At 36.5% G+C, this 25,108-nt stretch overlaps 1 protein-coding gene across 2 annotated transcripts in view; it reads right to left on the reverse strand.

Annotated features, from left to right (window-relative positions):
* Erbb4 (erb-b2 receptor tyrosine kinase 4) overlaps positions 1-25,108 on the reverse strand; it is a 1,049,748-nt gene that overhangs the window by 683,091 nt on the left and 341,549 nt on the right. For both annotated transcript variants that reach the window (XM_041631763.1, XM_041631764.1), the window contains exon 2: positions 3,841-3,992. In XM_041631763.1, the coding sequence (XP_041487697.1) occupies positions 3,841-3,992 (152 nt within the window). The remainder of the gene's footprint in view (positions 1-3,840; positions 3,993-25,108) is intronic.

Raw genomic sequence — 25,108 nt, forward strand, 5'->3', positions numbered from 1 at the left:
AAAACAAACAAACAAGCAAAAACGCTGGTAGTGGTGACACATGCCTTTAATCCCAGCAATTGGGAGTCAGACACACGCAGATCTCTGTGAGTTTAGGATCAGTCTGGTCTACAACAGCGGCTTTGAGGAAACCCTGTCAGAGAGAGAGAGAGAGAGAGAGAGAGAAAGAGAGAGAGAGAGAGAGAGAGAGGAAGAGGTGGGGGTGGGCAACTAGTCTGAGTCTCATGTTAACATTTTGGGACAGTACTCTCTTTCTCTGTTCTGTGCATCTGTTTCGAAGTGCTGGCTCAAATCTACTGGGTGAACATTTCTCTCAGGCATTCAAACCACAAGATAAGGATGGCTATGTTCAGATTCCTAAGGGGACAAGGAACCTGAGTGCAGAACCTGAGTGCTCTTGGTTATAATACCAAATACTTCCAGGTCAGGTTTCTAATTGACACACCCTGTGTTTTTTCCTTACATGAATGGCATTGTGGATATGTTGGCACTGAAATCGTGAGATTATCAGCAGAGACTTTCATGCTGGTTAGAGAACATTTTACCATTAAAGAAAGCTCTATAACACATCAATAGTTTTAAAAAATTTCTTAGTGGGGATGAGGAGAGGTTCAGTCAGTCTTGCTAGGCAAGGATGAGAACCCGTTTGATCTTGAGTACCCACTAAATTCTGAGTAGAGCATAAAGAAGTGTAATGATGGCAGTGAGGGGCCTGGGAAAGAAAAATCTCTGGCGTGTCATAGGGCCAAATTGTTGAGTTCCAGTTTTAGTAAGAGACAGTCTCAAGGAAGTATTGACAAGAAGAAATTAGGGAAGACATCTTGTGTCAGCCTCTGGCTTCTGCATGGCCATATGTATATGTGTTCATCTGTACACACCTGCACATGCATGACACACACAAACATATACACACAATATGCTACACAGAAGGACAGCCATTGATTCTGTAGTGAATAAATCACCTAGTTCACGTTAGGTACTTTTCAACATACTGACTGCTCAGTTATTGATGGAGGAAGGTCATTGGCTAATAAAGGCACTGCCCTGGCCCATTTTATTGGTTAGAGGATAGGTGGGAGGAGTAAACAGAACAGGACGCTGGGAGGAAGAGGAAGTGAGGTCAGAGACTCGAAAGCTCTCCTCTCAGCAGCAGACGCCAGAGAGAGACGCCATGCTGCGCTCCTGGGCAGACACACGCCATGAAGCAAGCCGCCAGGTTAGACATGCTGAACCTTTCCTGGTAAGACCGGTGCTCACCGATTATTAGAAATGGGTTGATCGGAATAACAGAATTAGCCAGTAAGGGCTAGGGCTAAAGGGCCAAGCAGTAATTAAATGAATACAGTTTGTGTGTTGTTATTTCAGGCATAAGCTAGCCGAGCGGGCAGCCGGGGTGCTGGGGACACAGTGCCGCGCCCCTATTACCACAAGTTATGAAATAAGTTTGACCTGGCCTGTGGGTAACACAAGTCACAGAACGGGTAGTGCTTTCAGAAAGAAAAAAAAAAACATGTCAGAATATGACTGCATGCATATAAGAGTGGGACATTTCTCTAAAAACAAAATAATTTCTATAGCTCCTAAAGACAGGAATATATCCAGAAAGAAATTGGTACCCATTAGTCCTCCCTCTCCACATGCATGATAGATTTAAGCTATTCTTGCAAAAGGGAAATCGAGAACATCTTTGAAAATTTGCTTTATAAATCATGATCACACAAGCACATCTAAGGGCCATGTGAACCAAGACAACGACTGGCGTGGCGTTACAACTAGCCTTCACAATTCAGAACTTATAGGGAAGGGTAGCATGACGTAAAGAAAGAAGTTCTTTATTGCTTGGGTTCTGCTTCTAATGTGTTATTACTGGTCAGTTATGTGATGAGAAAGTTACTGTAAGTGCAGATCAGCCAGAAGGTGATTTCAAGAATAAATAAAACTCCAAATTAGTAGAAGGCTTTTAGAATATGTCAGAATAAAACTTTAAATAGCATGTCACTTAGTAACCTAGTATATAACACTCTCTCTTTCTCCCCCTCTCTCGTTCTCTCACTCCCTCTCTCTCGTTCTCTCTCTCCCTATCTCTCGTTCTCTCTCTCCCTATCTCTCGTTCTCTCTCTCCCTCTCTCTCGTTCTCTCTCTCCCTCTCTCTTTTTCTATAGCCCTTCCTCCCTGCTTCCTTTTTCCTTCCCTCCCCCCTCTCTCATAGTCACTACTCTTTTCTCATCAAGAGAACAAAAAATGAGACTCTGGAATCTTCTACCTTTGGCCTACTGGTTAATTTTCCTCATTTTAATGTCATTGACACTTTCATCTAATTAAATGTCACTTGAATGCTGACATAACCTAAATGGTTTCCTCATTAGACTTAGTAGTGTTCCAGTGCAATATTTTATTTTACCCTCATTCTTTTTGTTCATCTCCAATGCACTGTTTGTTGTAGGTAGAAGTCATATGTGATTTATTTAGATGTGTGTTCTCAGTGTCTACAAAGTTGAAGTCAAGAAGCATTAGTTGCTATTGTAGATGAACTAAGATTATTCTTAAACAATAAATATATGTCACATTTAAGAATGATTGTATTATAAAGCAACAAAAGATACGTGAACAAAATATATTAACAAGTAAAAAAAAATATTAAAATTAATTTTAATAAAACATGAACTTACAGATGTGGATAGGTTAGCACAAAATTTATAAGCATTTACAGAGGTTATTTAGGAACCAGTAAGAAACCATTTTAAATTCTGCATAGAAATCTCGGCCTGGTTTATTTTACTTTTCCCAAACACATTCATAAATTAAGTTCAACATGTTTTCTAAGAAATTTAGACCCATTGTTTAAAGGATGTTGCTCAAACATGTATATATAACTTTCATATTCTAGAGGTTTAAATTCAAAAAATGCTATCATTGGTCAATAAGTGCATTATAAGATTATAAGGGTTACACAATTATAAATATTTCCACATTGCATTATTTAAAAAATGAATAGGTATGTATAGCTGCATATGTGCACAAACACACACTTTTTATATTCAATGAAATCTAGCGATATGGCAAATCAAAGACGACTTTCCCACAGTGATTACAGGGCATTCCTAACCTCTCTCACATGGTTAGGATCTGATGGACTATCATTTTCCGTTTCCCCTGTTTTTCCTTCTTCCTTTAGTTTTCCTCTGCTTCAGCATCATTCAGTTTGTCACGTGTGGCCTAGGATAGCTTCTGGACACTGCATTTTAGAAACAAGAGCTAAGAACTCAGATATTGAGTCTTCTAAGGCCCTACCTTTCTAGAAGGATAGTCACGTTTGCTATGTAATTTTCACAGGTAACGCATAGATGTATCATCTATTTGCGATTTCTTCTGAGTTTACATTAGATTGCTTACAGTTTCGAAAGAAATGGCATTGACCTGAAGTAGGAGGAGCGACACTATTGCTCTCTGCATCATCCTCTTCTCTGAGTGACAGAAGCGAGGCAGAGAAGAGATGAAGCTGAAGCCACCCATCCTTATCTGATTAGTCCTCTGACTCTCTTAGTCCTCATCCTGTCAGGAAAAGAGGGACTTGCAGTGTGTCCTGCATGCTACCATGACAGGATCTTTTTATCAATCTAACGGTGACAGCACCTATCTAAGTGGGTCGTCAGTCACTTTGGCATTGCTATTCCTATCCTTTTCCTGCAGGTGCCTCCCTGTTGCTTATCTTCTGCCTACAGTCACAGACTCTGCCTGGCAGAAGGGTAGAGCTACCATGTCTAATCTAGAAGGGTTGCTTGGCACATTATGACATCATGCCCACTCGAAAAGAATAATAGAAAAAAGAAATAGCGATACCCGCAGGAAGGAGAGGTCCCGGTTGTGCTCGATGCTGGTGATCTCCAGATTGCCCATGACTACCTCACAGTTTTCATAGTATTTGCGCAAGGCTCGGTACTGCTGTTCCAGGTCAGAGAGAGAGCTCAGTTTATTCTCTGTTCCTGCGCACACTGAAAAGACAAAGATGAACCTAAAGTTATATCACCTGTATGTGACATGAACAAAGATAATATCTTACAAAAAGTCCACTACTGAATAGTTTATCTCAACTCAAGATATTTAAAACATGATCAAGGGTCATAGACTACCACCCCTCTAGGGAGAAATTAGCTTAACTTTTGTATTGTTTAATAACACATGTCAAACAAGGAGAAGAAAGAGTGGCTTCCATGGAATTTTTTTAACTAAATTTTAAGAGGATACTTGAAATAATCACATTTGCTATGCTTATACAAAAGCTTGCAGAGAAAAAGACTTAATTTCATCTATATATGCTTTTCTTTAAGATTTATAGTCTACCCAAATTTCTGATAAAGTAATTGACTACACATAAATAAAACTGAAAGATGAGAGTAACAATATTTAAAAATTATTTACTATCTAATGTACAATAAGTTGTTCTAGTAAATTATCTTAGTGATATAAATATGCACATGCAGACCAACCTCAATAATACCAATCTTTAAAATGTATTAAGCAATTTGATTTGAAATGTTTCATAAATATACTACAAAGAAGATATGTAATAAAATGCTGACCTTAACCAAGTTATCCACACACATATTCTTGAGTGTTCAAAAGCATAATGTTCTGCTTGTACATATATTAGTCATGGATAATTGATTGAGGGAACCTTGTTTTTGTTCGTATGTCAGCTCATGAATGTACACACATACATGTCTGCTTTTTGTATGTAGTGTTATCTATTTTGCCTTTCACCCTCAGATTTTAATGTTATTTTCACAGCACACAAATAGGTATGTATACAGTCCTTAACATTTAATATACTGGTCAGTTTTCCTTACGCTAAAACATTGGAATGTAAATCTTACAATATTAATGAGTAACTGAAAACCATATTTTAATGTATCTTCTTTATGTAAGTAATTAGTATATCCAAAATAAAGCACAAATGACGTCAAAGATGCTGGTGGCAGAGATTGAGAAAAAGGTCACATATACAATTGTATGCCCTGTATATAGAAATGACAAGGAACTATGCCTGGTATTATTTTCATAAGGGTAGATAGGAGAAAAAAGTCTTGAGGGAATAGTCTTTACATTTAAGACTATCTGTTTTCCTAGTAATTACACCAAAAATGACAAAATTTTAATGTAAAAAAACTGAAGATGAGTTCTTTATATATTTTGGAGATCAAACCTTTGTCTGTTGCGGGGTTGGTGAAGATTTTCTTCCAGTCAGTAGGTTGCCTTTTTGTCTTAGTGACAGTGTCCTTTGCTTTATGGAAGCTTCTCAGTTTCAGTAGGTCCCATTTATTCAATGTTGCCCTTACTGTCTGTGCTGCTGGGGTTATACATAGGAAGGGATCTCCTGTGCCCATATGTTGTAGGGTACTTCCCACTTTCTCTTCTATCAGGTTCAGTGTGTTCAGATTGATATTGAGGTCTTTGATCCATTTGGACTTGAGTTTTGTGAGTGGTGCACCCACCCACTGAGACAGTGGGGCTGATCTATTGGGAGCTCACCAAGGCCAACTAGACTGGGACTGAAAAAGCATGGGATAAAGCCAGACTCTCTGAACATGGCAGACAATGAGGGCTGATGAGAAGCCAAAGACAATGGCACGGGGTTTTGATCCTACACAATGTGCTGGCTTTGTGAGTGCCTAGCCAGTTTTGATGTTCACCTTCCTAGACCTGGATGGAGCGAGGAGGACCTTGGATTTTCTACAGAGCAGGGAACCCTGACTGCTCTTTGGACTGGAGAGGGAGGAGGTGAGGAGTAGGGGGAGGGGGAGAGGGGCGGGAGGAGGGGGAGGGAAATGGGAGGCTGGGAGGAGGCAGAAATTTTTTTTCAATAAAAAATAATAAAAAAAACTGAAGATGATTATAGATCTAATCCACAGCACTGCTTAGAAGTTGTGGAAACTTCAAATTAGTAGACAAAACCTATAGAAATGTTCCTATCTAATTCAAGAATGATATGTTGCAACGACTCACGACAGGCACCCAAAACCATAGACTAGACCCTCAGAAACAATAACTACTGCAAATCTTCCTCTCTGCAAGGTGATGATCTCAGGTATTTGTTAGAAATGGTGTCAAGTTAAGGCGACGGTGGGTAGTCCTGGTGCAAAGTGTTCTATGCCCATTCAAGAGAAAGACCCTGGGCTGTGAAGATGCGTCACTGAGTAGTGTTTGTTGCTCAAGGATCAGGATCTGATTTAACACCCCCAGAACCATGTAAAAACAAAACAAACAAGCAAATAACCAGGTGTAATTATGTTCCTCTTTATCCCTGACACTGGAGATTGAACAGGGTAGAGACAAGTGTATCACTGAGTTTACTGGGCAAACAGTCTATCTAAAATGACAAGAACTCAAAGTTCAGTGAGAGATTTGGTCTTAGAATAAATGAATGAACAAACAGACAAATAAATAAATAGTGGGAAAGTGGCTAATACAGACATGGTGGCATCAGCCTCTGGCCTCCAGGTGTCCTTGTATGACTGAGCACACCTACACATGTATGTGCATATACTACACATGCACACATTCACACAGCCAAAGGAGAAAGCACCTTGCAGTGCAGCTACCTAGGAAGGCAGCCCTGTGATCATAAAGGCAAAGCTGGAATGAAGCGCCTAAAATATAAAGGATGTCATGGGCTGACAGTCATGATTAGTAGCAAGGGAAGATGCTGACTGAATCTCAACAGGTATATGAACCTGGGGATGCCCACTGTTTAGATTTCTGACCTGCAGATATGGGAGAAGATAAATGCTACTAAAGTAAGTTCCCTACTCTGTGATACTTTGTCACAATATTGATTATTTCTCCCTGAAATCACTTACATTTAGATAGAGTTTATAGCATAGGCTATATGAAACTCCCTGATATCTAGGTGTGTCTCAAACCTTCAACAAATATAACTTAGTCTTCCAAGAAAGACACTATGGCAGGCTTAAAATTATAGCATGTACTTGTAAAACCATCTTTTTCTTTCTGTATGGTAATAGAGTAAGGAGTTTTCATATGGAAATTTATACACTAAAAGCAAAGATTACATTTCACTCTTTTCTTTGAAAGTAAGAATAGCCACAGAGTCTATGTTTTGACATGCTGTGGATCACGTTCTCAGAACTTTACTTTCAATGTGGATTGAACCAGTTTTGTCTGATTACTTCAAATTATCTTCAGGTCAGCTTCAAGAAATGCAAGAGGGTTAAATCTAATGATATTTTTATTACTGATTATTTCATTAATAAATACTATGTAATATATAATAGTATCATATCCACACCCCATTTCCCATCTTCAATTTCCCTTACATAGCCCCTAATAAGACCCTACCCCAACTACGCTCCCTCTTTTTGCTGGTCCTCATGGTAGTTGCATTGGTACTGGGTATTTCTCCACTGCCTTGGAAACATACAAGTGGGGATACATTCAATAAAAGAATGACTCTTTTTTTTTCCTAACAGGATTCACTTCCAGTAGCTCCACGGTAAAAAGTGGTCCTGGAGGGTATGTCCCCATCCCTGTTGGCTATTCTATGTTGGTTATCTTGACCTTGTGTAAGCAACCCCATTTACTATGAGTTCATGAATACGACAGCTGTTTCAAGCCAAGCAGTTTTTATTTCTTCGCACTCTGGCCTATTATCCAGCTCATACATTCTTGTGCTCTTCTCCACTGTGTCCTCTAAGCCTTGGTGGTAGCAGTGGAGTAAGGCTGATAAAGACATCCCATTTAGGAGTGCGCACTCAATCAATTGCTCTCAGCCATTTGCTTATTATGCACTGAACTCTTGTGATGTGGGGACATTTTCCTCTCTATTCTATGAATATGTTTTATTGCCTTTGGTTATTAACAAAGCAGATGGAATCCAGGAGATACCATGAAACTGCCAAAGGAGAAAGATGCTAGAACATAACCAGTAAGCCACAGCCTTGTGGTGATACATCGATTAATAGAAATGCATTAATTTAAGATATAAGAATTAGCTAATAATACACCTGAGCCAGCAGCCTAACAGTGTTGTAATTAGTATAGTTTCTGTGTGATTATTCAAATTCGGGTCTGGGTAGTCAGGAAACTAAAGTGTAATCTCTGCTTACTCTCTTGATGCATAATATTAAGATCTTTTTTTATTTAAGAGAGGTTCCCAGTGTCTGTCTGTGTGTGTGTGTGTGTGTGTGTGTGTGTGTGTGTGTCTGTGCTTGCGCGTGCACATGTGCATACTGCTGAGGACATCTAAAGAAGTGTTGGATATCCTAGAAATGGAGTTATAATTGGCATGAGCTGCCCTTGAAAGGTGATGGAACTGAACTTGTCTCCTCTATAGAAAGGACAAGGACTATAACTAAACCATTTCTCCAGCCTAGAAAGCTATATATTAAGTCATGATCTGGACTTTAAAGGAAGGACCAGTCCCAAAGATGGTTGAGAAATTAGGTACAGGAGGTAGGATTTCTAACAACTGTGACTTGTATTCTTAAATTTTCACTAACAACAATATAACAGTTATATTGGCTCACGAGCTAAAATACTATCCATAAAGGAGGATTAAAACTAAAGTTACAAGGTCTGTGTCATAAATAATTTCAATTACTCTGTCTGGCTATTGTAGGAGATACAGTCCACACAAAATGAGTCAATTTGGTCAATGAAACAATTTACTGGGTATGTAGAGCATCTCCTCTTTGTAAACTAACAAGTTGTAGAACAAGATGAATTCTGTTGATAAATAATATTCAATACAAGCAGAATAGTGACCACAATTTATTCACATAGAAATCCATTATTGATCAAGATAAAAACTAGGCTTTTACTTTGCATTATACATTAGAAGCTCATTGAGAAAACCATGATCTCTATTTTATTGCTCCACGCAAATTAAAACACTTTTGTTGTAATAGGAGCGGCGGGGCTGCATCCCCAGCACCCCGGCCGCCTGCTAGCTTATGCCCCAAAATAACAACACACAAACTGTATTCTTTTAAACACTGCCTGGCCCATTAGTTTCAGCCTCTTAACCCATTTCTAATAATCTATGTAACACCACGAGGTGTGCTTACCAGGGAAGATTCAGCATGTCTGACCTGGTGGCTGGCTGCATCGCTGTCTGCCTCAGAGAGCAGAGCTATCGCGTCTGCCCGAGAGAGGGGAGCATGGCGTCTCTGAGCTCACTTCCTCTTCCTCCCAGCATTCTGTTCTGTTTACTCCACCTACCTATGTTTTAACCTATCAGAGCCAAGCAGTTTTTTATTGCTTAACCAATGAAATCAACAGATTGATATATGACACTCCCACATCACACTTTCTATAAAAATAAAATATTTGTGAAAAAAATATTATATAAGTTTATGAAATGTCGATTTTAATTATTTTAAGTCCCAATGATGCTAAACTTTTATTTAAATCAGTATGTTACTATCTAAATGAAGAGGGTTCCTAAATATTTAGTGCATTCTGACCTTTGGTCTGAAAGACTAAGCACATATAGGGTACTCCCGTTTGATATTCTAATTGAAATATTTAAATATTGTTGCATGCTTGCTTTTTCAATTATAAAGAAATGCATAGCATGAAGAAGGCATTGAATTTAGAAAGTTTTAAGTTCATGGCTTAGTTAGTTTTACTCTTGCTATGAGAAAACACCACGACCAAAAAGAAGTTGGGAAATGAAGAGTTTATTTGGCTTGCCTGTCAACATCACAGCTCATCACTGAAGGAAGTCAGAACAGAAACTTAAACAGCTCAGAAACCTGGTAGCAGGAGCTGATGCAGAAACCATGAAAAGGTGTCTCTTACATGCTGACTCCTCATTGCTTGCTTGGCCTGATATTTTGTAGAACTCAGAACCACAGTTCAGCTCTGGCCCCACCTACAATGACTACAAAATGCCCTCCAGACTGGCCTATAGTCAATCCTTGTGGAGGCATTTTCTTAACTGAAGTTCCTGCCTCTCAGATGACTACAGCTTGTGTCAAGTTGTCATCGAACTATCCAGCGTAATGTTAAACTCATTGTTGAACATTAGACAATGTAATGTAAACATTAAAATATTCTCAAGAGATTAAGTATTCAAATTAGCTGTAACTCCAGTTCCAGGACACACCCTTCTAGAATCCATGGGCACCTTCACAAACATGGTGCACTTTACATGAATGCATGCAAAATACTCACAAATATAAAATAAAAACTAACAAATATTTTATTGTACTTAAATATTTTTTTATTGAGAAAAGGAAGAAAAAAAAACAAGTTTCCACCTCCTCCCAGCCTCCCATTTCCCTCTCCCTCCTCCCACTCAACTCCCCCTCCCTCTCCAGTCCAAAGAGCAGTCAGGATTCCCTGCCCTGTGGTAAGTCCTAGGTCCTCCCCCCTCTGTCCATATCTAGGAAGGTGAACATCCAAACTGGCTAGGCTCCCACAAAGCCAGCACATTGCATAGGATCAAAACCCCGTGCCATTGTCCTTGGCTTCTCATGAGCCCTCAAGTTAAACCAGGACCAGGTGAACAATCTAAATAGACCTGATAGTCGCGAAGAATTAGAAGAGGTTATCAAAAACCTCCGTACCAAAAAAAGCTCAGGACCAGATGGTTTCAATGCGGAATTCTACCAGAACTTCCAAGAAGACCTAATACCTATACTCCTTAATGTATTTCACAATATAGAAACAGAAGAGGCATTGCCAAATTCCTTTTATGAAGCTACAGTTACTCTGATACCAAAACCGCACAAAGACTCAACCAAGAAAGAGAATTATAGACCAATCTCACTCATGAACATCGATGCAAAAATCCTCAACAAAATACTGGCAAACCGAATCTAAGAACACATCAGAAAAATTATCCATTATGATCAAGTAGGCTTCATCCCAGGGATGCAGGGCTGGTTCAACATATGAAAATCTATCAATGTAATCCATCATATAAATAAACTGAAAGAAAAAAATCATATGATCATTTCATTAGATGCTGAAAAAGCTTTTGACAAAATTCAACATCCCTTTATGATAAAAGTATTGGAGAGATTAGGGATACAAGGGTCATACCTAAATATAATAAAAGCTATATACAGCAAGCCGACAGCTAACATCAAATTAAATGGAGAGAAACTCAAATCCATCCCACTAAACTCAGGAACATAACAAATATTTTTAAAATGAAGACATCTTCAAATAATACTCATTTAGCTGATCTTAATAAAACCATAGAAATAACTTAAAATGCTACTACTTAAGTTTTAATAACTCCATAAAGATAACCTGTATTGTGTATATACTTTACTTAAATGCCAAATTACTAATTCCAATAAACAAAAGTCATATTTATCACAATATTTATTCCAAACACTCTTAATCTTGAAGCGTTTTTTATTATACGCTGTTCAATTAAGGAAATATTTTTGTCACACTAAGGAATTTCTTTATATTTAGCTTTAATCTGAACTGAGAAGAATCGATGGTATATCAAGCATAGCTTTTATCTTGAGAGGCAGACTTGGTTTTTAAGGAATTAGTTTGGATGGAAGCATAAAAATCACTTGTGGTTTTCCTCATGAAGCTCTCATCGAATGCCTCACAACTTTCATTTGTCAATCGATTTTACAATCAGGCAATGCATACAAGACAATGCTTAAGCCATCAAGTTTCATTGATTTCACAAAGCTGTTTATCAAACCTGAAATGAAAAATCTTCTTCAACAGCCCAAACAACTTTAACAACACCCAACCTCTTTGCCAACACTGTTAGAAAGTCTTTGAATGACAAATTTACAGCAGTTTAAGCTTCAGAAATCCTAAATTTACCTGAACTCCCCAGGGTATCATTCAAATGTAACTGCAGGTGTCAAGATCAATGTGAGGCCCAATGCAATTGCCAATTATTTTATTTAGTTTTGATTCAATTACAAGTGTAGCTATACTATTGGACACAGGATTCTCTAGCTTCACAACTGGCATCCAATGTAATCACCATTCGGTTAAAAAGATCAGAAACCAAAACTTGTGGTAATTTTAAGTCTTGTCTAACAAAATCATTCATATGATTTTTATTGTTCCAATATTAATACAAAATTGTTGGCCCCAAATCTCACTTAATATATAATGAGAGTTTCTCAACATGGTTTTATGGATTATTAATATTGTCTTCATGCTAACATCACCCTTACAGAAAAGCTTTCTCCTTTCAACTATTATTTCACATTGAAAGACTATCACAAAAATTATACACACACACACAGAACATACACACACACACAGTTGGTTTAGTTTATTATCTCAGCTATGCACTAGGTTATTTTAAAGATTTATGTGTGTGTGTATTTGTGTGTATTTTTGTGTGCATGTGTATGCCCCATATATGCAGGTATCCTGTGAGACCAGAAGATGGTGGTGTAATCCTGAAGCTAGAGCTACAGGCTGATCTGCCAGAGGTGGGTGCTGGAATCTGGTCTTCTGGAACAGCCTGAAGTGTTCTTAATCTCTGCGCTAGCTCTCCAAACTCTGCATGATGCTTCTGAAATATTCTTCCCTAACCTGGTTTTTTCAACACAAATTTTGATCTTACTAATATGTCTATTGGCTATTTTATATTTCACAGTTTAGCTTTATGAAGTTTAATGAATCAAAGATAAATTTAAATTCAATGTATGAAGCAACTATTAATAAAATGGCAAAATGGACTTTCATTAATGATTTTTGGTAGTCTTTCTTCACATTCATTAATTTATATTCTACAAAATTTCCATTTCAAAGATAGAAAAATATAATAGATATGAGTGAATTATTTGAAATCGTATTTGTCTCCTATATTTGACTTAAATAATATTAATTTGCCACTATTTCTTTGGAATTCACTCTTAATCTTTCTCTATGGCCTCTCTACCCTAAGATACAGTCCTAATTAGCATTGCAGTATTTTGTTTTTTATGCAAGTGCTGGGCCCTTAACTTTAATGTAGGTACTGGACTTGACAAGCAATTAAAGCAAACAATTTCCACTCATCAAGGCTTGCCAAATTAGTCATCTGCCATCTGCCCCATCATCTGGTGCTCCTTGAAGTCTTGCTGCGAATCTGGATGCACTTTCTCAGAATCAGAGGGACAGAGCAAGTCTCCAAGCTGGTGGCGTGCCAGTGGGAGCTAAGTATGTAAACATTAGCAAACATCTTTCTTCCCTAGATTATCATGCCTTCAACCATCCCCCTGTGTGTAATAAAATCTAGCCCGTTAGTGCTGCCTTTTCGCTGCAGACCTTTGCCATCCACTGTAATTAAAGCGGCAGTCTGAGAGAAAGTTTTTTCTGTTAGAAATAAATGAAAGAACTATAAATTTAATGATTCTAATATGTTGCTATGCTCACCAAGATGCTTTCTTAAGCATCAACAATGACATACATTAAAAAATATACTGAACCATGCTGTCTGCACTAGTCTTGGGTAAAATTGCCTCTACATTCCTTGCATTAGCGAATGCTCACTTAGGTAGAAACTTGTAGACAGGTTCTTGAGATAGGCTGGATAGTGATGAGAAACTTGAAAAACAGCAATAGGGAACATGCTACTTAAAAAGCATTTCTTTTATCATTTGAGATTATAACTCATTTACAATATACACATACATAAATACAATCTGCTCATTTATACCCATTCTGTCTTGGAACCATGTGTTTGCAGAGGATGAAGATGCCTAATTCTAAATACATCTTAGTCTCCTCAAAGTCCCAGTCACGCACCCAAGCATGCTATTCACTGTAATATAGTGTTGGGTGAGTAATAATTCTTCAAATCAATAGAAAAGACTGGTAACAAAGTGAATTGGGAATAAAAAGGGTGAACTAAATGATATTTTTCCATATAACTTTTACTGTATCTTCAGAACATTTACATGTGAAATCTAGTCTGAGATAGCAAGCAGTCATTTCTAAACACACACTCATGTGTATTGACAATTAAAAAAAAAGAGAGAACATGACCTTGAGATAGGGAAGGAAGACATAAAAGGAGTTGGTGATGGGGAGGGGTAAGGGTAGAAATGAGGTGAGACATTACTCAAGTATGAAATGATGAAAAAAGTATGAATGTATTGAAATAATTATGTATACTTTGCCAGGTCTTGTGTATCTCTGCTAATTTTCTTTACTCACTTGAAATAAAGGTAAGGAAATACTGTTTTAGCTATCTATAGCATTCACTTATCATGTCTGAGACCCAAGTTTACTCCCCACAGCTACAATTGAAAAGAAAACAATAATGTATGGATAAAAACATGATGAATTAGATGTACCCCTCTAAGCCACTGTGTTTGAGACTGGCCGTGTACACAGCTCCTAGTGAAGTATGTTGGTATGGACAGTCATACACACTTTAATTTTACTTTAGACTTTTTAACTTTCCTCTTTTACAGATCTAATCATAGATATGCATAATACCACAAATAAACTATATAGTTTTCATTATAAGCAAATTGTGTTCTTGCTCCATGGCACTAGGGACTGGCAAATGGGCAGCACATACTATGTGAACCCTGGCTTCATTACTTCCTAAGAGAAGTTCCACTGAAGCCTGAAGTAAAAAAAAAAATTGATGTACCACTATATGGTTTATTTTTAATAATGTAGCAATAAATGGCAAAACTGTAAGAGACAGAATATTAGAAGTCCAGCTTTTTAATGAAATTATTCAATATGACACATGCAAGAAAACAGATGTGAGACAATTTCTATGATGAGACCTCTCTGAATTTAGAAGCGACTTTTACATTTACAAGAAAACTATGTATGTCATGGGCTAGAGAGATGTTGATACTGTTCCACAAGTTTGAAGACACGAGTCTGAATGTGTGACAGCCATGAAGAGCTGGTGCAGCAGCACACACATGTAATCCCAGGGCTAGGAAGGCACCGACTTACCTACCAAGTGGAATCAAATAATGACTTCTCAGGCTCAGTAAGATCTTGTCTTCAAAAGGAAGTGAAGAAGGATTGAGGAAGATGCCTAATAACAAATTCTGGCCTTCATGTGCACCACAGAAAATCATACACACACACACAGACACACACACACACACACACACACACACACACACTACAGTTTTCAAAAACCTTCCACACACATTCCATATCCACTGACCTTACTAGGGTCCCTCAGCTTCTGACTTAACTTAAATAGAATTATTATTTATTTTATTTATATAACATATGAGAAGTAACAAGGAAAGACTAAAATCGTAAGTTTAGAATAAATCAGTACTTGTATTGTTTTTCTATTTTGATAAAATTCCTTGAAAAAGCCTGTGAAATACAATTATCCATGTGAAAGCAATTATATATGCATTTATCATTGACGAAAGTTCACATATACAGAATACACTTTCTTGAAGGTAAATAAAAATTTTAAATAACCCCCTTTCTGCTCATCCTCATAGACAAGTGGGAATGGAAATCATATGCAACTATTTTTAATACTGTCACAGCAGAAAGGCGATCAATATTTAAAAGTAAGCAAATCTTGTCTGAACATGACTCACTGTGTTTCTCATGAATACATATTTCATGGCACAAAAATAATATGGACTTTTTGATAAATTATACAAATGTGTACTTCTTCCTGTATGACTTGGATTTACACTGACAGTTCTGACACAGGTTTTTATAGACTCAATATTCTCTTGAATTCTTGTAAATGTCCATTGTTTCAGGTGTGTTTGTCACTTGATTAGAACTTGCATCAAAATACAAACTAAATGAACCTATAGAGTTTGTTTTTTAATGTGTTTGTTTTTAACACACAAGTTTGGTTGTATCATTTCTACTGTTACTAATAAGCCAACCCTTTAATACAGCCAATTGTAATTGTTTTTTAAAATGATTTTTAAGTATGTAAGTGAATCTGGACATAAATGTGTTTGTCTGTAGTCCTAGCTACTTTAGGTGGTTGAGAAGGAAGTATTAATGCCAGGAATTCAAGGCCAGGCAGTATCTCAAATAACTACATGTATAAAGCTCCACTAACCAATCTCCTTCCTTCTTTCCTTCTTCCTTCCATCTTTCTCTCTCTCTGTCTCTCTCTCTGTGTGTCTCTCTCTGTCTCTCTCTCTGCCTCTCTCTCTTTCTCTCAGCCAATAACCTAAATCACACAATATAAGCCCACCAGTGTACCTGACAGTCTGTTAACTCCACCCAATTCAAACACATACAAGCACACACACCATCACTATCAAAATACACACACAGACAGAAACTAATAATCACACAAAACAACAATAATAAAAATTTAAAACTAGACTGCCCATCTCTGGACAATCTAAGCCTTGACCCCATCTGAAACCATGTGTCTCTTCTCATGCCATCCCTTATAGTTCATATACATGTTAAGATCATGCTTCAACACCAAATGTCATGTATTCCAGCATTGCTGTAAGGATTTCTTTCTAAGTGTCTATTATTGATTCATGAGTTTACCATGTTGATCAAAGACAAACCAGAAATGCTCTGCATGTGCAACTGTGAGTGAAATTGCTCTATAATATTACACACTTATCACTGACAGCACCTGCTGGTTATAACTTCAGTCACATTTGGTCTCTTGAGGTCAAGGTCTCTATTTTGTTCCTAACTATATTCAGCACTTGGAAGAACTCGAACCCTCTAAGAATGTCAATAAATATTGGATAGACGAGTATATGATTATGTAATTTTAGATTCCCTCTAAAATCTTGCTTCACCTCCAATTCAAATAATATGTCCAATGTCATAATTACACTTAGAAAAATTCAAATCATGTTTATAGTAAGCATATAGTAAACATAGCTAGTCATCGAGAGAAAAGAAACTTTTTATTATGGCAACTGCCCCACATTTCAGTGTCATGTTCTTTGAATGCACTCATGACATGGCCCAGTAATTTGGAAAGAAGTCCCAAGACCAGTGCTCTATACTCAGCAAGAAAACTAGAGCCTTAGATGGCAGGTGTGATCGAGAACACTTAGAAAATCAGAGTCGATTTCTGCAATTAAAAAAAAAAGGGATCTTCACAAAGGCTTTCTTTTCTGAGTCTTAGTTAAAGGGAGTTAAATATAGATGTTTAGAAGACAGGGGTTTTAGTTGGTTATTTGAGGTATTCTAACAAAAGTGCATACTATATATTACAATACTCAATATTTTAATGTAATTTTAATTTTAAGTCATTTTTTAATGTCCCATATTCCAATGTGCCCCAATGATCTCATGAAGTACATTTTGCAAACAATCTTTTGTAGTAAAAACAATGAGCTTAAAATTTAAACACTTTGTAAATTCAAAATGCCAAAATCATGCTCACTTAAATATATCCAACCCTGCACTGAATAATTGCAGGATGGTTTAATATCAAAGGATTAAGATACTAAACTCTTACAAGTATTATATAGATAATAACATTTTAAGATCCATTATTCACAAGACAGTTTTACTCATATTAATATCTTCGATTCTGAATTACCTAAGTGACGGTTCTGAAGGCTAACATGATTAGATTAATTGCATGTAATTCAAACTTAGAGCACCTTGCAAAAGAATCTCAAAGAGATGTTTTTAATTTTTTTCATGATTTAGAAATGTTTGTGTTAAATGCTGCCATAAATGCTAGATAGCTGTGCCTTCTTATTCGTACTCATGACATATGGGAAAAGAATATAAGGATTGAGATGAATAAAAACAGACTGGTGATATTTTCCTACATCCATAGAAACTAGAAGTGAATGCAATGTTCCTCACCTGGCTATTATAGTTCTTCAAACTCCAATTAAACAGGTTTTAATTTGATTTAAGAACATTAACTAGAAGCAAATCAGGAATCAAAAAAACATTTGAGACAGTTGGCACTGGGAAAACTGGGGTGATTTTTCAGAGCACTTATTCAGATGCATGACAGTGATTGTTCAACAATCAATACTATTTATCTTAAGCTTGAAATCTCAAAAATCATGCTTCATCCCAATTTGCCTACAGAAGCTTCTGTACTTCATCAGTCACATTAAGCAGTACCTGTTCGCCATTACTGATGGAAAAGTTCTATTGAATCAAATGGCCAATGGCAGAGTGGTGAAGATTATCTACAAAAAGATCTTGCTCTACCTTCCACTGAACCATAAATTTAAAAAAAAATCAAAAATAAGTTTCAAAAATATTCAAAAGATATTTCAATTGCTTTCTGTCCTTGAACTCAGCCACAAACCCACCATTTCTTTTTGAAAAATCATTCATTCATGGACTTACTTTGAAATTCCATAACAGAATTAGGATGTTTTATTATTTCAGTGCTATAGAACTCCTGTCTTTCAGGAAAAATCTACTAAATTTAAATTTCCATGAATCTCCTTAGTTTTCCTTTTCACATTTTGCATATGTACCTGGATTTCTCCCCAAGTGAGAAGTTACCTACATAGCTTTACTGTATAATTTCTATCACTTCTGGCTTAGTAGATCACATAAACATTTTCACCATGTACCTTTCTCTCATTCTCAGAAAATATAAACATACAGACAAACATATGCATGCACATACAACATGCACAAAGTATAGACTTAAAGGCTAAAGATATGGCTAAGTCATAAAATATTTCACTAAAATACAATACACTACAAAAGCACCAACAAAAACAACACCAAAGTTTTTAGGCAGTCAGCCAATTCTGTGAGTTGCGTGATTTGGGCAAGTCCAATGTCACAATAATCAAAGCAGCAGAAAAATGTATCAAGTATACAATAGCCCAAATCCTGCTATATCTGAAATCCAGGTATTTTTTTAGCTACAATTATAAAATATTTCTTTAATTTTAATTATTTAATAGTTGAGAGATAGCTCACATTCATAAAACAAATTGTTCAAACGAAAAAAAAGAGGACTCTTTACAATGCTAGAGTATAGTCTTTATATTTCTATAAGTGTAAAAGTTTGGCTCTTTTAAAATATAAGCACAAGGGTTTGGAAAGATGGTTCAGAGGTTAAGAGCACTGACTGCTCTTCCAAAGGCTCTGAGTTCAATTCCTAGCAACTGCATGGTGGCTCACAACCTTCTGTAACAAGTTCTGGTGCCCTCTTCTGGCCCACAGGCATACATGCCAGCAGAACACTATATATATATATATATAAAATGAAAAAAGTTAAATATATGCACAAACTTCCAGAAAGGTTCCTAAATCAGGTATAAGTACAAACACACATTTCTGCTGTCCATATACATTAAGTCTAAAAAAAAATAAAATGCAATTAGAATAAAAATAATCATTTGAATTTAGAGAGTGTAGAACATTTTTAAGATGTTTTCCTCAAATGATGTCTCCTGACTCATAGATTGGGTGGGGTGGGCATTTGATTTCCTGTCAGTTCTTGACTAGACACTGCTTGCCTGCAATTCATTCCTCAGCTCTGAGAACCTCCATTTAACTCATGGTTAGGCTATAGTATTCCTTAGCAACTAGTATTTTCATAACAATTTTCATCAATTTCAGGAAATAATTTTCCTGTTAAAAAGTTATTTCTATTCCAGTATCAAAACCTTTTTCAAGTCATCTTAGAATTGCCTTAACAAAATCAATAACAGAGAGGCATGTGTTTAAAAATGATAATTAAATCTTTCTGACATATGACTACCAAGCTTTCCTTCAATAATATAAATCTGTATAAGACAGATAAATTTTTAAAATAAAGAAAAGAAATGGTCCACTCAAGATTACTATAGAGCTACTTATTCCACTCAATGGCTTGCTGCCAGTGTAGTGAAAACCATAGACCTTCACTAAGGAGCAGCCATGGGTAACTTTTTTTGTGTGTGTTTTCTAAGATTTCTCATCATTCCCTTTTGAAACTTTATGGGCTTATTATCATTGTATTATTATTATTATTATTATTATTATTATTATTATTCACATTCATTGCTCAAGACTGGTACCCTTTCTCACCACCGCTCTGGAAAATCCTGGTTGATTTGCCATTACTCAACCTATACTCAGTGAACTTGTTCCCAGTCTCCGTTTCATACCTCACCTCACCATTCCCCACCCCTCACACCATGCATGACGCATTCTGCTCACACTGCCATGTCTTCCTCCAGGGGCTGTATTATTTTCTGTTTTCATAACAGAGGTTTGATGGATGCATCTGGTTTCATATTGATTTTGATACACCTGATGTCTTGATTTTGCTGTAGCCCCAAAATCTTCTGCTTTAACCCCAAGTATTTAGCTGAGGCAAGGAAATAATTACTCAATGTTCCAGATAGCTAAAGTTGTTTATACAGAGTTCCTTAAGAACTTTCACAGCCCCGTAAATGCTGTTTTGAATGATCACAGACTAAAAAGTGCCTGTGATCATTCAAGATCTGTCTTCAGTGGATAGCACCCTGTTTTCTACTTCAACATTAAGTACACAGAAAAGGGTAGTTTTATTCTGGTCTCTGCCTTCTGCTGATAGCACCCTGTTTTGTATTTCAACATTAAGTATATAGACAAAGGTGTGAGTTAGGGGCCAAACACTGTTGAGGATACAAGGCACACAGCATATGGTGCTAAGTTAGTAGAAGAGCAATTCTTAGCTAAGTAAGTCCTTCATTTGAAAATATGTACTATTTCTTCTTTCTCATTTGAAAAGTCAGCACACTTGCTTGCCAAGTGTCGCCTGGGGACCTTAAGTTGCATAAAGCATTGTGTTGGCTTCTAAGCACTGGAATTCCATAGCAACGCCAGCAATGCTTAAACCATTCGAGCCTACACTGTTTAACTCTGAACTGCTAGGGGGCTCTTTGCAGAAAGGCTCCTAACTACTGCAGGCATTTACTTTATTTAATGTTTTTTAATTAACAGTGCACAAACACCAATTCAGTGTGTGCAGCGAAGTCCGTGCGTATCCTTCAATTTATTTTCACAGTAGATTTGGAAATGAAGGCATCAGATGGGCCACACTTTTCATCTCCACTTCAGCTGTCTGTCAAACCGAGTGCATTTGTCTTTTTAAGACAGCATTGATTAAAATAGGATAAATCTTTCCCAGAGATAAGAACAAGGGTTATCTAGAGGAAAGCCATTGATACAGAAAAGTCCTATTATTGTTGTTGATGTACTTTCAAAGAAGAATTAGAATATAATTCTGAAATGATTAAAATGTCTCAATAATACATGTGGATATTTAACTCAGAGAAACTTAAGGTCACAGTAAGGCCACTGGAGGTTCTAAACAACCTTCAGAATCACCTGTAGAAGCCCTCAGGAGTACACAGTAAAACTGTCAACTGGAGATAATCTCAGTCAAAAGCACATATGATAAAGGCCAAAATTGCAACATACAGATAAAATAAAATATACAAACTAGTCTCGACCATGGCAGATAACTATAGAAATCTCTCTGTGAACATTTGTGAATGGAGCAGATTCTCAAGCAGAATTAAATGAATACAGTGTGGGAACACTAAAAATCACCATCAGGATATAAGATTTCTCAAAATAAAATCAATTCCACAAAAGTAAAAAAAAAAAAAAAAATCTGTTAGTTTGCAAAGCACCAGAGAGCATTCCTTTGTTACTCTGGTCATTCTGAGATCGCAGACAACCCTGGAAGGGTGAGCCAGCTTTCCATCTATGGTGACATAAAGCTTCTTCATATTTCCAATTTTATGGAGGTAGATATCTTATTAATCTTCCATTATTTCTGTATGAATTATAGAAAATAAAGCAAAGTATATTTCCGCTTGCCTATATTCATTTATAAGTATTCCAAATAGCCATTAAAATACCAGAAATCTACACAGTTCATTACAGATGCTCACTGAGTTATTGAATGCTTAGTTATTTTACAGAGCTTAAGTTAAAATATACATTTTAAATGAAGAGTTCATGCAGTGAATTCAGTTTTAATTTCTTTACTCTATGGATCACCAGAGGGCAACATGCTTTTGACCTAGGAATATTAAACTTAGCAATGACATGGTGGTGTTAAATATGAAAACTATATGCACATAAGCAACACCGTGGGCAAGGCACAACATGACTTTTTTCTTTCACAGTGAATACAGACTAAATAATAGCAGAGTTAAGAAATAACATCTACAAAGAAAAGTATACATACAGAAACATATATAGCATATATTAACATGTTAAACATCTATTACATATTTATATTAATTATAAAAAAACATTATAGATTTATTCAGAGAATAACTACTATACTACTTAATCATTAAGTTTCTTGGAATTAATACAAATCAAATATTCAAAAGGGAAATAACGCAGTTATTATTTTCTTTTTTTAATTTCCGTACAGTTTGAAGATAAGAATGGAGAATATGCCTTATAACATTTTCCTTATTAGTACAGGAAAGGAAACATAAGAGATAAAGTATACTTGTCTCCTTGCATAGAATTGGACATGAAGCATGGGGTAGAACATCCATAAATCTCTAATCACTACCTGAATTATCATCTTTAAATTGTACACAATTTGGCACATAATTTTAAGCCATCATTCTCATTATGTGAGCTTTTTTACAAAATGTATTGGAATTTATAGATCCATAAAATAAAAAGGTCCATAAAAAGTTAAAAGGTGTTATAGGTTTTACATGAAAATAAACAACATATGAAATTTGATAATCTGCAAAGACTACAATAGCAAAAGAGAGAGCTAGACAGCTTACAAGAAGGTGAAAATGCAAATAACATCACTCTAGTGTATAAAATTGAGTTTTTAAACATGTCCTTCTTCGTTTGTAAAGATGCCTAAATGTTCATATTTTTAGCATGCAAACAAGCATATCATTCCATTATCTTTGTTCTTCTATTAAATAAATATCCCTCATCTCTAGTCCTAAAGATGAATATTTTAGTCTTTTAATTTTCACTTAGTAAACATTGATTTTAGATGTAATATTATTCTTGGTCATTAAGATTTCACATTTTATAGAGTAGACAGCTATGTAAATAAAAACATTTAAACAGTGTGTCAGGTGTTCAGTGCAACACAATTTCCAGAAAGATGAGCCAGATAGAAGACAAAGACAACAATGCCCCTTCAGGGAAAGGGCCATGTGGGTCTCATCAGTGATGCTTAACTTCAGTAGTAAAAGAAATGCTAAGCAAGCAGAAGGCAGGCAGCAAATATTTGCTCACGTATCAAGTACTCAGATTGCCCTGGAACCTGCACGGAAGGCTCAACCTACAAGTGGTGCTTTAAGCTCCTTAGAGCTCCCATGATCATGTTGTCCACAATGGGTGTTAGCACAAGCTATCCTTTGCCTGTGTTCTAGGAATCCCTTAGCACACAGATGCATCAACCACTATCGCCTTCCTTCCTCACATGCTACTCTCTCTGTTCCTTTATTCGGATGACTGCCTTCCTATAGAATCATCACACTGGAGGGGAGTTTTCATCCTCCAATGAGAGCTTATCTCAACTGATTAACATTTACAACCAATTTTAAACTGAAGTCGCATTCTGAGGTCCACAACATACCATTTTAGAGGGACACAATTCAGTCCACAACAAATATTAACTTTAATTTTCTTCCTTTCTGCAATTTAATTCTCTCCTCCATCCTCCACCTGCTTTCCTTTCCTCAAGAGGGATCATATTGGAATCAATCTGCGGATACAGAGTCATTGTACTGAGGAACACAACCTGCTTTCTTGCCTCTGACCTCTTTACTTACCTATTATTTTGCCAGAGTCTTATGCTAGTGCTTCATCTGGCTGTGGTAAAATCACACAATTATCATCATTTACAAGAAGTACTTGCCTAATTATCATGCACTAGAATAACAATTATGCATATCATTAAATTCCTGTGAGATAATCTTCAGTATAAGTTTTATTTGATTAGGCCACTAAAGTCTGTTCATGCATGCTTAGCCTTCATAGTGAGTTGCTCACGATGCATGGTTTTAAAACATAATGACGGTGATATTGGCTGTAGCTCCAACCCCCTCCAATAGAAATATTTGCTTGCCTAGTATCCACCTTGTAAAAGGTTAGAGCAATCAAATGGGGCCTAAAATACAACCAATAATTCATATATTAAAAATAAATGAAAACAGAACATCTTATTTAGGTTTTTGACCTTGCTAATTTGAAAATGTTCTAAGAAGAAATGTGGGGTGAGAGTATACGATTTATAAGCTTTCCAAATCCCATAAATCATGACACCCATTGCACATCTTCATCTACAAGAAAACAGACAGGCACAGAGACAAGTAATCAATTCTAGCAATTTAAAAGTAAAACTTATTCTTATTTCAAAATGAGTAAATTCTCTTGAGTCCGCTCACTTGTTGAGTCTCCACCAAGAATAGACAGCTTCTCCCAGCAGAGGCTGGATTACTTTCTGCTCATAACGTTCTCACTATACCAGCAGCAAATCCTTCAATCTAATGTTATTTCATATCCCTAACAGCTTTCATGTCTTTAGTTCTTAGCAATCAACTGTCACTCATTATCGTAATCTACACCACTATTATTTTTTTCTAGATTGCTGTAACATCTGACTAAACAGAATTAATTTTAACCATCCTACGCACTGTCATACCGTTGTCTTTAAAACACAAATTTTAATATTATCTCGAACACAAAATCTGTCATCAGTGTCTCTCAGTTTGTGTGACAGAAGCTTACCAGGGCATATGTCACATGACATCTCCTCTACCTGCCCAGTGTTCCACTGCAATGTCCCCTGCTCCCAATTCAGCCTCATCCAATTTACAATCCTGAAGTGTATCATTTCCTCTCTCACACCGCTTTCTCAAACTCTCCGCTTCGAGGGCACTACAATTTCCACCACGAGCTCACTTCTTACTGTCAGGTCCCAGCAGATGGACAAAAATTTTTTAAAAGCAAATCTATTGTTAAAAGTCTCTGTGTTGCACTGAACACACTATATTGCATAGTGTGGCTATCTACATAGAAGCCATTCTAATAATAATAATTTTATCAATTCAACAGATATGAATATTCTCCATTGTCCAAATCTTGAGAAAAATGTATCGCCAGAATCCAAGATACTTAGCAAGTTATTGGTTGAAAAAAGGAATATCTGGTGTGAAAAAAACAACAACACATACTGATGTGAAAG

Source organism: Microtus oregoni, unplaced genomic scaffold (assembly GCF_018167655.1).
Source record: "Microtus oregoni isolate MIOR12 unplaced genomic scaffold, Mior012 000038F_ref0000394, whole genome shotgun sequence".
Taxonomy (NCBI): domain Eukaryota; kingdom Metazoa; phylum Chordata; class Mammalia; order Rodentia; family Cricetidae; genus Microtus; species Microtus oregoni.